Source organism: Microcaecilia unicolor, chromosome 10, assembly GCF_901765095.1.
Source record: "Microcaecilia unicolor chromosome 10, aMicUni1.1, whole genome shotgun sequence".
Lineage (NCBI taxonomy): Eukaryota > Metazoa > Chordata > Amphibia > Gymnophiona > Siphonopidae > Microcaecilia > Microcaecilia unicolor.
Genome location: NC_044040.1, coordinates 216,982,459 through 216,997,818, shown reverse-complemented (window position 1 = coordinate 216,997,818; position 15,360 = coordinate 216,982,459). Strand labels below are relative to the sequence as shown.

General features: G+C 42.6%; 1 protein-coding gene across 1 annotated transcript in view; it reads left to right on the top strand.

Moving 5' to 3' along the window:
• Positions 1–15,360, top strand: part of DIS3L2 (DIS3 like 3'-5' exoribonuclease 2) — a 226,787-nt gene that overhangs the window by 76,694 nt on the left and 134,733 nt on the right. The window contains 2 exon segments of the mRNA XM_030216582.1: positions 2,352–2,599; positions 6,721–6,894. Of these exon segments, the coding sequence (XP_030072442.1) occupies positions 2,352–2,599; positions 6,721–6,894 (422 nt within the window).

The following is a 15,360-nucleotide window of genomic DNA, read 5'->3' as shown; positions in this document are numbered from 1 at the left end:
GAAAACAGAGGGTAGGGTTAAATGGCCTATTCTCTCAGTGGAGGAAGGTGGATAGTGCAATGCCACAGTGCTTTTAACACTTTTATAAATGATCTGGAAATAATGGGAACAGTGAACAACAAAGAATATTTGGAGATATCACAAACCTGTTCAAAGTTTTTAAATCACATGCGGACTGTGAGAAACTGCAGGAGGACCTTAGGAGGCTGGAGACTGGGCATTCAAATGGTAGATGAAATGTGGACAATTACAAAGTAATGTACCATGGAGCAAATCAGAGGCATTATAATATTCTTGGTCTTATTTTGCTTCCCTTTCCTAATTTATTTATTTGTTTGTTCGTTGCATTTGTATCCCACATTTTCCCAGCTATTTGCAGGCTCCATGTGGCTTACATAGTACCGTGGTGGCGATCGCCAATTCCGCTAGAAGAAATACAGAGTGGTTTAGTGTTAATGTTCATCAATGATAGATCCTGTTTGCTTTTTTGGCCGCTGCTGTACATTGGGGAGAAGATTTCAGAGTATTGTCTATAATCACACCTAGATCTTTTCTTGAGTGCTAACTCCTAAGGTGGACCCCAGCATCATGTAACTATGATTTGGATTATTCTTCCCAATGTGCATCACTGCATTTGTCTACATTAAATTTCATCTGCCATATCCTTTTCCAACAGTGGCAATTGGTTATTGGACAGAAAACAGAAGGTAGGGTTAAATGGACATAGCATGTTGAGAGACAGGCAAGTTGGACACACTGAACATTACTGGTAGGTTTAGTATTTGATATTAAAGAGACGGGGCATGTTCTGGAGTAAGGACTCAGAAGTAGTAAAATGGTTTCAGGTTGGCTGAAGTTTGCTGAATCTGACTTAGAAACATAAACCAGTATGTCAGTAGAAGATTTTACTTAGCTGCTAACGGAGAGTCCCACCAGGAAGTGAATGGTGGTAGGAGGATAAGGGAATAATCGGGATGAGAGAACAAAACCAGAGCTGCTTTCAAGTCGTTTGCTGGCCTTTCAGAACAGTTAATTCTCTCATATTCAGAATTGACTTTAGTGACATTGTTTCTCTCAGAACGTGATTTTCTCTCTCTCTAAATCCTTGTTAACATTTTAAACATTTTTGTAAGCAATATTGCCAAAGGGTTGTCTGGTAAGGTTCGTCTCTTTGCGGATGATATCAAAATGTGCAATAGGGTAGACACCCCTGAAGGTGTGGATAACATGAGGAGGGACCTAGTGAAACTTGGTCCAGAATCTGGCAGCTAAGATTTAATGCTAAAAAATGTCCAGGGCTATGCATTTGGGCTATAAGAAACAAGGGAACGGTACAGTTTAGAGGGTGAAGTACTTTTGTGCATAGGGAGAGGAACCACCGGCAGGAAAAAGGAGGTATGCCTCCAACTTTACTTTTTTAGGCACAAAATTGTGGAATGCCTTACCCAAATCAGTCAGATCTACTCAGATCTACCTACATTTCAGAAAACTGTTTAAAAAAGCTTATTCTCCAGGTTCAACATAATTCTGTTCAACTTTTAGTCCTAACAAGATTCAAGGACGCTAATATCTTTATTATCTTTTATATATTGTTATCTACTGTATAATTGTACCTCATGCACTGTAGCCTTCCTACAGATTAGTGTAAGCCACATTGAGCCTGCAATTAGTGGGAAAATGTGGGATATAAATGTATTAAATAAATAAAAAAAGGATGAAGACAGTGCAGAGGGCAGCTATTAAAATGGTCAGTGGTCTTTAACATAAAGTGTATGGGGACAGACATTAAAGTCTTAATATGTATATATTGGAAGAAAGGCAGGAGAGGGGAGATATGATAGAGACTTCTGTGGTCTAAATGCCCAGGGTATGAACCTTTCATTTGAAAGGAAGCTCTGGAATGAAGGGGGAAGGGGATAGACTCAGGAGTAAGCTAAGGAAAATCTTCTTCACGGAAAGGGTGGTGAATTCATGGAGTGGCCTCCTGGTGGAAGTGGTGGAGATGAAAACTGTAACTGAATTCAAGAGTGCTTGGGACAAGTCCATAGGATCTCTAAGGGTGAGGAAGGGATAGTAGATAGCACGGATGGGCAGACTGGATAGGCTGTTTTTCTCTGTCTGTATGTTCCTACGTTAAATCCACTTGTGCTTCTAGCTACACTGATGTACAAACATTTTTAATATTGCACTGTGAGATTACATTATGTCTCTTTCAAAGACTCCCGTTCATCAGACATTGGGTTCTTGCGTCTAGGAGGCTCTGGCTCCATAGAGTTTGGTGGTGTAGTGAATTCCTGGTATATCACTGGTTTGAAATGGAAGAACTGCTGAATTTTGCTTTTGTCTTCTAGGTTGTCTACATATTGGAGAAGAAGCATTCCAGGGCAGCCACTGGCTTTATTAAGCCTCTAACAGACAAGAATAGTGAACTGTCTAAAAGATGTGCCATGTTTTCACCAGTGGACCACCGACTCCCTCGTGTCTATGTGCCATTGATGGATTGTCCTGATGATTTTGTGGCAAGGCCTGATGTCTATTTGAATATAATATTTATCTGTCGAATTGTTGAGTGGAAAGAAGACAGCAACTTTGCAACAGGGTACGTTTTCTGTAGCAACTAAAAAATGAATAGTAAAGAGGTGAATGCCAGTATTTACAGAGGGGTGGGAGTTGCTGTAGTTTCTTCACTTTGATTTTAATGTTTGGCGTTTGATGCAGTTTGAGGTTTTATCTCTTATAGTTTTGGGTTTGGGAAGGATGGCTGGGAAGAGATCTGGTTTATCAGCAGATAGTGTAGTGCTGCAGTAAATTCAGCGGACGTACACTGACCTTGTGGGGACGGGAATGAAATTATCACATTGAGTTTGTGGAATAAGTGGTTAAGTAAACGGGAGTGAGAGATGCAAGGTAATTTGCATTGACTAGTAGCAAAGGTATGCAGAACGCTTTGGAAATTGAGAAGAATCAGAAGCTGCTTTTCTACCATGACATTTTGCTTTTTAATTCAGTCGCTGATTCTGTCTCAGATTGACTACTGCAATGAAGTATATAACAGATGCAAAGAATTAAATCTAAAGAAACTGTAAACTGCCCAAACCACAGCATTCTTGATCTTTGGCGTCTTGCGTTATCAGAGAGCCTGGATTGGCCGCTGTCGTGGACAGGATGCTGGGCTCGATGGGCCCTTGGTCTTTTCCCAGTGTGGCATTACTTATATACTTATGTAGAGAGCGACTCCGCTACTGCAAGCCTTACATTCGCTCCATGTGAAAACGAGGATATGCTTTAAAGTTACTGCCATCATCCCTTGACTATATGTGCTGTCTAATAACTCTCCCATTAAGAAACGCAGCCGGGGGGGGGGGGGGGGGGGGGGACTGGAATTTTCTATTACTTCAATAAATTACAAATCTATCTATGCTGCAGGGTTTTCCTACTTCACCACTAAGATGTGGAATTCATTACCAGCAGACATAAGGTGGATAACCGATTATTTATTCTTCTGCAAAATGCTCAAATTCTATCTTTTTAAGAAGAAGATTAGGACCAGTATATACAAAGTGTTCTACAGAATAAAGTTTACAATTGCTCATTAAATGTTGGCAAATGCCTATAGTCTATTGCTATAAACAAAACTCCTAAAGGAGAATGCTAATTACTGTAATCAGGGCCTATATGTATAGTGTGGATTCTGCTACTACTACTTATCATTTCTATAGCGCCACTAGACGTACGCAGCGCTGTACAATTGAACATGAAGAGAGAGTCCCTGCTTGACAGAGCTCACAATCTAATTAGGATTCTAGTTAAATGAATTTCACACTAGGAAATGTGAAGTCGTAGAAAGTTCTATGTATAACCGTGTTAACTGTGACCAATGTTGAACTGAATCATATTTGGAAAATGTGGGATATAAGTAGTAATAAATGGATCTCTTTGAGCTGATTGCACACTGCCAGCAGTGATTTTTGCATTCTTCCATTAAAATTTTAGGGCCTTGATATTTCAGTAGCGCTTTTTCTCTTGGTGGCTTGGATCTTTGCAAGTATATGCTGAAGGTTCACAGAGGTCCCTGAGTGATCTGTGCTGGCTCAACCTCAGACATTTCCACATTGATGCATTCAGTCCTTTTGGGAGTCTAATTACCTTGACGTAATTTCATTGCTTTTGGTTGTGTTGATTTGCTGGGACGTAGTCTAGGGCCTTGGCTTGCTGACGGAGTAGTCAATTGTTCTTTCTGTACGTCTACCTGTTCACGTGAGCTTTGAAGTCAGACACCTCTTCTTGGAATTCACCTAGTGCATCTTTAGTTTCTTCGAGCACGTCTTTGACCTGCAACAGTTCAGTCATTAGTGCCTGTAGGGTAATATCAGCCTCTTTATCTCTTACTATTTTCCGTGGTGAAACATTGTTTCTATTGTGGAATTCTGCTGTAACGTTTTTTTCTAATGCGCATTTTCGATTTAGGAGAGGTGGCAATGGAGCTTTTAATTTGACTACTTTACATAGATATCCCCACCCCGCACATGTGGAGCCAGTATCTCAAGCACAGAGAAACGTAGATCAGCAAAGGTTTGTGGAACTTGTAGGCAGTGAGTCACCAAGGGAGTTTTTTCATCCAAACCCTGAATACAGCTACTGTGTTCAACGAGTCTTCAGTGTCTTCAGCCTACACCAACGGTTGAAAATGAGTTTTATTTATTTATTTATTGCATTTGTACCCCACATTTTCCCACCTATTTGCAGGCTCAATGTGGCTTACATAGTACCGTCGAAGGCGTTTGCCCAGTCGGTGGATAACAAATACAAAGTTGTATAGTGATCATATGAGGTATAAGTGGAGGGTCGGAATGGATGAAGATTGCCTGATGTCCTGTTCGATCATAGTCATGCTGTGTTGGTAGGTGAAGAGGGTTACGTGGGGTCGTTGGGGTAGGCCTTTTTGAAGATGTAGGTTTTTAGTGATTTCCTGAAGTTTAGATGGTCATGGATGTTTTCCACGGCTTTTGGGAGCCCATTCCATAGTTGTGCACTTATGTAGGAGAAGCCGGCTGCGTAAGTTGTTTTGTATTTCAGTCCTTTGCAATTTGGGTAGTGTAGGTTTAGGTAAGATCTTGACGATCTTAAGATTTTAAGGTAATCAAATGTCCATTCAACACAACCTCAGTACCAGCAAAAGGATTCTGGCAGACACTGCAATGGCCACAGGGATGATGTCCTTTTAAAGCTTTTCCACTGCTGGGTGATTGTAAATATGACTGCACTAGTATATCCTAAAGGTTCTTAACTCATTTGGAAGCAAACAGAGGAATCTCTTAGCAAACTGATGTAACAGCAGCACATTCCAATGCTTAAAAACCCCGGCACGCACTGCATATATTGAGGAAGAATAAGGTAAGCCATGTACTGGGCAGTCTTCAGATAATAACAGGTGTGTACATTTGGCCCATCGACCTCCCTTATAGGCTTTCTTAATGATTTTACCAGGATACCCCCGGTCTCTAAAACGTTGTGACAAAATGGAGGACTGAGACTTAAATTCATTGACAGTGGAGCAGATTCTTTTCACTGTAAGGAGTTGACCTACAGGGATGTTTTCTCTAAGCTTCTGAGGGTGACAACTATCAAAACATAAGTGTTCCTATCTGTGGGTTTCCTAAAAATAGAAGGATCTTCCTGAAAATATGATAGCATGTTATAAATATCTGATAGAGCATTACTCCATATGATATTATTTTCCACTTTGTTTTCTTGTTCTTTAAATGTATATGACACCTGCTCTGCAGCTCAGTGGTTTTCAGCTGTTTTACTATGACTTCTTTCACTTAACATAGTAACATAGGGGCTCATTTTCAAAGCACTTAGCCTTCGAAAGTTCCATATAAACGTATGGAACTTTGGAAGGCTGAGTGCTTTGAAAATATGCATAATAGTAACATAGTAGATGACAGCAGAAAAAGACCTGCACAGTCCATCCAGTCTGCCCAACAAGATAAAACTCATATGTGCTACTTTTTGTGTATACCCTACCTTGATTTGTACCTGTCTTTTTCAGGGCACAGACCGTATAAGTCTGCCCAGCACTATCCCTGCCTCCCAACCACCAGCCCCTCCTCCCACCACCGGCTCTGGCACAGACTGTATAAGTCTGCCCAGCACTATCCCCGCCTCCCAACCACCAGCTCCGCCTCCCACCACCGGCTCTGGCACAGACCGTATAAGTTTGCCCAGCACCATCCCCCCCTCCCACCACCGGCTCTGCCACCCAATCTCGGATAAGCTCCTGAGGATCCCTTCCTTCTGAACAGGATTCCTTTATGTTTGTCCCACGCATGTTTGAATTCTGTTACCGTTTTCATCTCCACCACCATTCAAAAAGAAAAAACACAGATTCAGTATGTGAAAATGGTTTTCCTATGTAAATGGGAGGCTGCTTTTCTTTTTCCTGTTTATGTTCTTGGCCCCACTGGACCTGGAGTTTACCTTATCTGTGCCGACATGCACTGTGGTGTGATATGTACCTGCTTCTTTTGTATGTGAATAAACGACACGTACCCTAGTATATGCTTTCACCAGCTGCCCAGCTGGAGACGAGGAGCGTGATATACAGCTGTGGGAATGAGAGTAAGCTCAAGGGACAGAGAGAGGAGGGGAAGGAATTCTAATCAATTTTTTACAGTCATTCTTTTCTTAATTCTCTTTTGTATTTTGCTCTTACAGACATTTGGCCAAAAGCCTTGGCCAGGCTGGTGAGATTGAACCGGAAACAGAAGGGATCCTTACGGAATATGGAGTGGATTTCTCGGACTTTTCTGATGCAGCTCTGGAGTGTCTGCCTCAGTCTCTGCCTTGGACTATCCCACCAGAAGAGTTCCAGAAAAGGCGGGATCTTAGGTAAATACAGAGCTCGTGAGTGGTTCTGGTTCTGTTTCCCCAGGAACAAGAGTGATGTCAGCGCTGGTCCTGTTAGCATCATACTACTGAACCAGTGTTAAACTCTTGGCACGTTCATGTGATAATCTGAATGTTGTACTTTTGCACATCTGCTGTGTTGGATGTACTTAACCAGAAAAACCTCATTGGCTATACCATTAATTATTTTTTGTTCTGGCACGTAATTTCTCCACTCTGTGATTGTTCTAATTAAGCCCCTTGTGTTCTACCATTCATAGTTCCTTTGTAGTAAATTAGTAAATGCTTGAACTTAAGAACATAAGCAGTGCCATACTGTGAAAGATCGAAGACCCATCAAGCCAGTATCCTGCTTCCAACAGTGGCCAAGCCAGGTCACTGATCCCAGAACAGTAAAACACATTTTATGCTGCTTATCCTAGAAATAAGTGGGTTTTCCCAAGTCCATCTTAATAATGGAATTTGTTGCCAGAGAATGTGGTAAAGGTGGTTAGCTTAGCGGAGTTTAAAAAAGGTTTGGATGGCTTCCTAAAGGAAAAGTCCATAGACCATTATTAAATTGGACTTGGGGAAAATCCACTATTTCTGGGATAAGCAGTATAAAATGTTTTATACTTTTTTGAGATCTTGCCAGGTATTTGTGACCTGAATTGGCAACTGTTGGAAGCAGGATGCTGGGCTTGATGGACCTTTGGTCTTTCCCAGTATGGTAATACTTATGTACTTATCAAGAGACTCGTGCTCAAACCAGTAAAGTCTGTCCCTGGCTACCAGGATTTAGTGGCTCATCTGCATGAAATCTGTTACAGACCAGTATCCAATGTTCTGTCTCATCTTTGCTGGCCCGTGTGTGCATGAAAGACATTTTATGTGCACGTTTTCAGCCTCGAGACTGTGTGCGGTATAGCCTATGTTCAAAATAAAGAAAGCCAGCATGTGCACTGCCTTTCTGACCCATGTGCACGTCTTAGAGGGAACACTGACGGTAAGTGAAGTACATAGGGTACGCAAGGTTACATATAAAACTCTTGCGTGTGAAGGTACTACTACTACTACTTAACATTTCTAGAGCGCTACTAGGGTTACGCAGCGCTGTACAATTTAACAAAGAGAGACAGTCCCTGCTCAAAGAGCTTACAATCTAATAGACAATGTGAACGGTCGGTCCGATAGGGGCAGTCAATTGGGGCAGTCTGGATTCACTGAACGGTAAGGGTTAGGTGCCGAACGCAGCATTGAAGAGGTGGGCTTTAAGCAAAGACTTGAAGACGGGCAGGGAGGGGGCTTGGCGTAAGGGCTCAGGAAGGTTGTTCCAAGCATAGGGTGAGGCGAGGCAGAATGAGCGGAGCCTGGAGTTGGCGGTGGTGGAGAAGGGTACTGAGAGGAGGGATTTATCCTGTGAACGGAGGTTACGGGCGGGAACGTAAGGGGAGATGAGGGTAGAAAGATAGTGAGGGGCAGCAGACTGAGTGCATTTGTAGGTAAGAAGGAGAAGAATTTGTGGGGGAGATTCAGAGACAGAGCTGCTAAGTCTAAAATGTAGAGACAGAGCTGCAGCACAGCCAGTTAATCTGTAAAAAAGGTAGGATTTAAACTTGTGTATCTTCTTCAGCAGTAGAACCAGCACCTTTGACTCTCTCATCTAGAGCCTTCCATTATGGAGAGGTTTAAGTTAACATATGAAAAACTGTGTGCTACTTACTTTTCCCATGTTGCAGGTGTAAGTCATTCCCTCTCAGGAATTGTGAGAACCGGATGTTTTCATTGTGTTTGATGAATGAGTTCACTGTGATGTTTGCTCTGTGTATCAGTAACAGTGGCAGCAATTGTCCTGACTTCTATTTTTAGTTTCATAAAATCAATAAATCGATGCTAAATTCTTCACGCCCATACTTTTCTGAAGTTTATTTACCATTGGCTACGTTGACAACGTCCTGATTGATGGTGCCAGTGGGGAGATGAAAGTTATTTTGTAGGGTTGATGTGTGACTTCCAGGTCATGTTTGCTTTCTACACCAACCAAATAAGGAGTTTATTTACAAAATTGAGCTAGTCTGTTCTGAATGCTTTATGAGAAATGATTCTTCAGAGAGCTTTTGTTTTCTGCCTGTAATTATTTAACAGGGATACCCGTGAGTGAAAATACTAACTTTGAAGTAGGTTAATTACAAGTTAGAAGTGAGAACGGAACAGAATTATCTATGATACCAGAGGCAGGTTAAAATGTGACATTTTCAGCATTTTTATAGATAGCACTTTAGAAATAGGATGTTTGTTTTCTGCTCTTTACTTATTCCTGTTAAATTTTAAATTGTACCTGCCCAGATATTTATATAGTGAGAGATGGTAGAGCAAAGCTTTTGCTGTAGTGCTAATACTTTTGACTTTTTGCATTTACAAGTTGCCTTTTGCTGGGTTTAATTGTTGTTTTTACCAGTTAAGAATGATTATAAAGTATGGTGAGATCGTGCCCTGTGCTGAGGAGAATGGATTGAGGACAGTTTTCTTTTTGTGTAAGATATTATTCTGCATCAACTTTATTATGGAATTTTGAACATCTCCCAGAACTGACAGGTTGGACGATTTAATACAAATAAAGAGAAAAGGATTGATAATATAGATAATATCTGTTCCAAAGTGAAAGTTGTGTGTTTTATGTATCATTTTTTTGTGCCACTTTTCTCAGTGAAGGCTATACAGCTGACATATTAAACAGTTAAAATCAAAAGTATACCATATCATCACTTAATCAAAGGTTAACAATAATATATTAAAAAAAAAATCTCATGATCCACATTAAATTAACAGTTGAAGGGTGTATCCAACAGCCATGCTGTCACACATTATGAAACTTTAAAACATCTAATACTTTAGCTCTTACAAGAAATAAATTATACAGGAGAAGGGCTGCTATCAAATAAAGACTAATGTAATTCCATTTGGACTTAGAGATAATTGTTGCTGAGGGCATTGCAAATTCTGAACTGACACCCCAAACACAGCGAAGGCGACTAAAAGAATGAGCAGACGATGTTCCAAAAGTCTAATAGTTATTGATCAACATCCAAGACTTGACACGAGCCGTGTTTCAGCCAGTCCAGCCTGCCTCGGGAGTCTTCTTAAGGATGTCTGTATGATAGGGACAAACTGAAGATCATGTTAATTTCTTAAACCACTTTTACGTGCAAGCTGATGCTTCCCTGATAAAGGGACAGTGGTGGCAGAGATGCTCTCAAGGGTAAATATGGGAGGAGAGCCGCCGGCAAGCGGAGAACTCAAACACCCCACGGTAAAAACAGGAAAGTGCAGAGAGTGGGAGAACGACCAAGGATGCCAGAAACTGGAGGATGTTCGTTAATGAAGAATTTTATTAAAAGTTTTGAAGACTCGACACAACGTTGTGTTTCGGCCGTCAGGCCTGCATCAGGAGTCTGCCGTGCAGAATGCTGCAGAGTAATAATGATGAAGGTCCTTTGAAGATCTCACAGCAGTCTCTTGTGCAGAGTATTGCTGAATAACATTAAGGATGATTCTTCTAAAGGAATGTAGGTAGTCTTTAAGAAGACTGTTGAGGAAAAATCCGTCGGAAGCACTGCACGTACTGCTGGTAAAAAAAAAAGATGCTCTCAAGTACAGAGTTGCAGCCTTCACGTCTCAACGATCCACCATCTTGGCCCTTGCAGTTTCAAGGTCTGAAGTGTACAGAAAATTTTGGTCAGTATTTAACCCCCTCCCCCCCCCCCCAAAAAAAAAAAAACCCCGGGAAGGCAAGGAGGAGGAGTAGCCTAGTGGTTAGGGTGGTGGACTTTGGTCCTGGGGAACTGAAGAACTGAGTTCGATTCCCACTTCAGGCACAGGCAGCTCCTTGTGACTCTGGGCAAGTCACTTAACCCTCCATTGCCCCATGTAAGCCGCATTGAGCCTGCCATGAGTGGGAAAGCGCGGTAATAATAAAAACAAAACAGACCCATGTGTAAGGCAAGGTTATAAAGGTACAAAGCGAATAGAGAGGGTAATCCAGCAGACACAAAAAGTATACAAAGAAAAAAAGCACAACTGGGCCTTCAAGACTGGGATATCAGGAGTTCTTTATTGAAAAGAGACCCGACACGGGCCGTGTTTCTGTGTCAGCAATGCCTGCCTCAGGGGTCCAAGTTTTTGCAGGAGTTTTATGAAGCATTGTTGATGCCGCTGCGGACAGAAAACCATATTCGTTGTGTTTGGGGAATTGAATTTCCCACTTTGCATACCTCGCAATTAGACTTGGACACCCGAGGCAGGCGTTGCTGACGCTGAAACACGGCCCGTGTCGGGTCTCTTTTCAATAAAGAACTCCCGTTGTCCCAGTCTTGAAGGCCCAGTTGTGCTTTTTTTTCTTTGTAAGGTTATAAAGGTAAAAGGAGAACAAGAGCAATATGGTTCTTTTAGGAGGTAACAAAAATGGTGAGAGCAAAGAGATTGGCATTAAAAAAAACAAACACACAAAAATAGCACAGAGGAGGAGGAAGGTTAGAATGGCCAGTAGAGCGGTTATGCTGTTGGGGGGTAGGATCCAGTAGAGTGGTTATGCTGTTGGGGGGGGGGGGGGTAGGATAAATCCATGAGCTGCATGTTGTAAACATAAGCCCCTCCCCAGCCTGCCCCGGGAACTCCGCTGCTTCACCTGCCGGATGATCACTTCACCTGCATAGTGGTAACACAGTTTATAAAAGTCTGTTTCCCTGCACGAAGGCAGATTTTACTCACAGAAATGCTTCCCCATGAGGCGTGTGAGGCTCTTTCATTCATTTATTTTTTTTCTTGAGTTGCCATAACAATCCCATTGCTATGAGAAACAAGCTTATGGCTTTCGTTGGAGGGCAATTTGACACCATTTTAGAAAACCTTTTCCCAGTTCAAGGGATGGCTTTCAGACCTCAGAAATTTAAAGGAGGTTTAACTCTTCCTAGGCTTAGTGGTTCTGAAATGATGGGGTTTCTAGAAATGCCATCATGTTCATCATGGCATTAAAATGTTAGTATCTGGAAGAGAGATAAGGTGAGACACTCAAACCTAAGCTAAAAACCCACCTTTTTGATGCTGCTTTTAACTCCTAACCCTTATTCACTTGTTCAGAACCCTTATTTTATCATCCTCACTTTAATATTCCCTTATCTCTTGTTTGTCCTGTTTGTCTGTCCTAATTAGATTGTAAGCTCTATCGAGCAGGGACTGTCTCTTCACGTTCAAGTGTACAGCGCTGCGTACGTCTAGTAGCGCTTTAGAAATGATAAGTAGTAGTAGTAGTGTATTCTGCGCTCCTGGCTCTGAGCACAGTCTGACAAAACTACATTTGAGGAGTGGAGAAGCTGAGAGCGGCTCTTTCAGTCATATAGACTGAATCTGTCTATATCAGCCATTCATATCCCAGTCCTCGGAGCACATCTGGTCCCATCGGGTTTTCAAGATATCCACAGTGAATATTCATGAGCTAGATTTGCATTCACTGTCTCAATTGCATGCAGATTTATTTCATGCATATTCATTGAGAATATCCTGAAAACCTGATGGCATTAGGTGTGTGACCCAAGGACTGGGTTGAGAATGGCTGGCCTATATGTTCCGTCTCCAGTCCATTTATACCCTATTCTAGCCGTTGAGCCCATTAAAACGGGCTAGTATGGGGTTTTGGCAAGGCCGGTCCCCCGGAGTCGCCGCCACCACCCCTGCACCCGGCCCGGGCCCTCTCTTCGGTATTGAACTTACATCGGCGAAACGCAGGCAGCACGCAGATCAGCTGAGCTCCCATCGGCCTTCCTTCTCTGCCTGTGTCCCGCCCTCGTGTGACGTAACGTCAGTGAGGGCGGGACACAGGCAGGGAAGAAAGGGCTGCGGGAGCTCAGCTGATCTGCGTGCTGCGTTTCGCCGATGTAAGTTCAATACCGAAGAGAGTGCTTGGGCCGGGTGGAGGGGGGGCGGCAGCGATAGCGGTGACCTCTGGGGGGAGCGGTAGCGACGTCGGCGGCTTCGCACAGTTTCCCTCTCTGTCCTGCCCCCGTCATCAGGTATTGATGTGGGGGCGGGACAGAGGGAAGTCTCTACTGTGCATTTGCGAGTGTGTACAGTCACTCGCCATTTATATGTTTGTTCAGATGTTTTATTGTGTATTGTGTTGACATTGTAAGTAGCTACTGTGTCATAATGTGTATTATTTTTTGAATAGTTTTACTGCTGCGATCGTTCTTTAGGTCTTATTCTTGCTACACACCATCTTCGGTGAATTCCTTCAAAATGGTAGTAATCATAATAAATAAGAAAGCGACTGACTGGGTTAGGAACTGGTTGAGTGGAAAACGACAGAGGGTAGTGGTAAATGGAGCTCATTCTGAGGAAAAGGATGTTACCAGTGATGTGCTGCAAGGTTCCATTCTTGGGCCGGTTCGTTTTAACATTTTTTAAGTGATGTTGCTGAAGGGCTGTCTGGTAAGGTTTGCCTCTTTGTGGATGATACCAAAATCTGCACCCCTGTGGATAACGTGAGGAAGGACTTAGTGAAGCTAGAGGGATAATCTGGAATTTAATACTAAAAAAAATGCAGGGTTATGCATTTGGGCTTCAAAAACTCAAGGGAATGGTACAGTTTAGGGGGGTGCATGAAAGAGGAGCGGGACTTGGGTGTGATCAGGTAGAAAGCTAGAAGGATGCTTGGATTCATACAGATAAGAATGGCCAGTAGGAAAAAGGAGGTGATGATGCTCCATAGGACTCTGGTGACACCTTATTTAGATTACTGTCTACAATTCTGGACACCATGCTTTCAAAAAGATATAAATAGGATGGAGTCGGTCCAGAGAGCTGCTACTAAAATGGTCTGTGATCTTCGTCCTAAAGTAAATGGGGACAGACTTAAAGATCTCAATATGTATCATTTGGAAGAAAGGCAGCAGAGGGAGATACGATAGAGACATTTAAATACCTATATGGCATAAATGCACAGGAGGGGAGTCTCTTTCAACTGAAAGGAAGTTTTAGAATGAGGGGGCATAGGATGAAAGTAAAAGGGGATAGACTCAGAAGTAACTTCAGGAAATACTTCTTCACAGAAAGGATGGTGATTTCGTGGAACGGTCTCCTAGTGGAAGTGGTGGAGACGAAAACAGTATTTGAATTCAAGGGAGCTTGGGACAAGTACAGAGGATCTCTAAGGGAGTCATAGGGAGAGTAAATGTTACATATGGGCATTTATAGGCTTATATGGTCTTCATCTGCCTGCATATTTGTCTGTTTTTGTTTCTTCCTGCTGTGGACAGCCTTTGTGTTACTTTCCTGTATATGGAAGAAAAGGTGGTGAAAGCCGGATGTTAAATGATAAGTGAGAAACAGCTTGCTGCTGAGAGTATAATGGAGAGGCAGGACTTTGCATGTGGGATCTCTGATGAGAGGGGCTTGAAGGGCATAGGAGCCAACTTTTCAAAATTATTGAGGGTGCTAAGCCCAGTGGAAAAAACCCTCCCTAGATGCATACAAGGAATTTTCTCAGTGTTGGGGGTGCTGAAGCACCCATTGAGCCGGCTCCTATGCTTGAAGGCACCTCAGTGAGCGGCAGATAGAAGACCTCCAGAAGAGAAAGTGGATGTGACCACAACGTAAAAGACTGGAGGAAGAGTCTGATCTTAATGGGAACCCAGTGATGAGAGCCAGATAGGAAGGAGGGGAGCTCTGAAAGAGAAGGTGGAAATTTAACCTCTTCCCATGGGAAGATTTCTTGAATTCAGAAGGCCGAGCTAGTGGAAAGCTAAATTGGGATTTGTGTAGTGCTACCAGGTGTAATCACTTTGCCGACACACACACACTACTAGTTTCTGCTTTTTAAAGCTTATGGACTTATAAAGATAGACAAGAAGTGGAGACAAATCATTTTCAGGGGGTTGGCTGATGCCTTTTCATAGTCTGTCTGAGGAAACTGTCTGTAGGTGAGATAAGGAGATAAAGGGGTTGGATTTGATATACCACCTTTCTGTGGTTACAATCAAAGCGGTTTACATATATTCAGATACTTATTTTGTACCAGGGGCAATGGAGGGTTAAGTGACTTGCCCAGAGTCACAAGGAGCTGCAGTGGGAATCGAACCCAGTTCCCCTGGATCAAAGTCCATTGCACTAACCACTAGGCTACTCCTCCACTCATTCCACCAATAAGAGCCAACCTCATCAGTGATGTCACAATGGCTTGATTGCCCGATACAGTTCCCCAGGATCAAAGTCCACTGCACTAACCACTAGGCTACTCCTCCACTCATTCCACCAATAAGAGCCAACCTCATCAGTGATGTCACAATGGCTTGATTGCCCAATACAGATCCCCAGGATCAAAGTCCACTGCACTAACCTCTAGGCTACTCCTCCACTCATTCCACCAATAAGAGCCAACCTCATCAATGATGTCACAATGGCTTGATTGCCCGATAC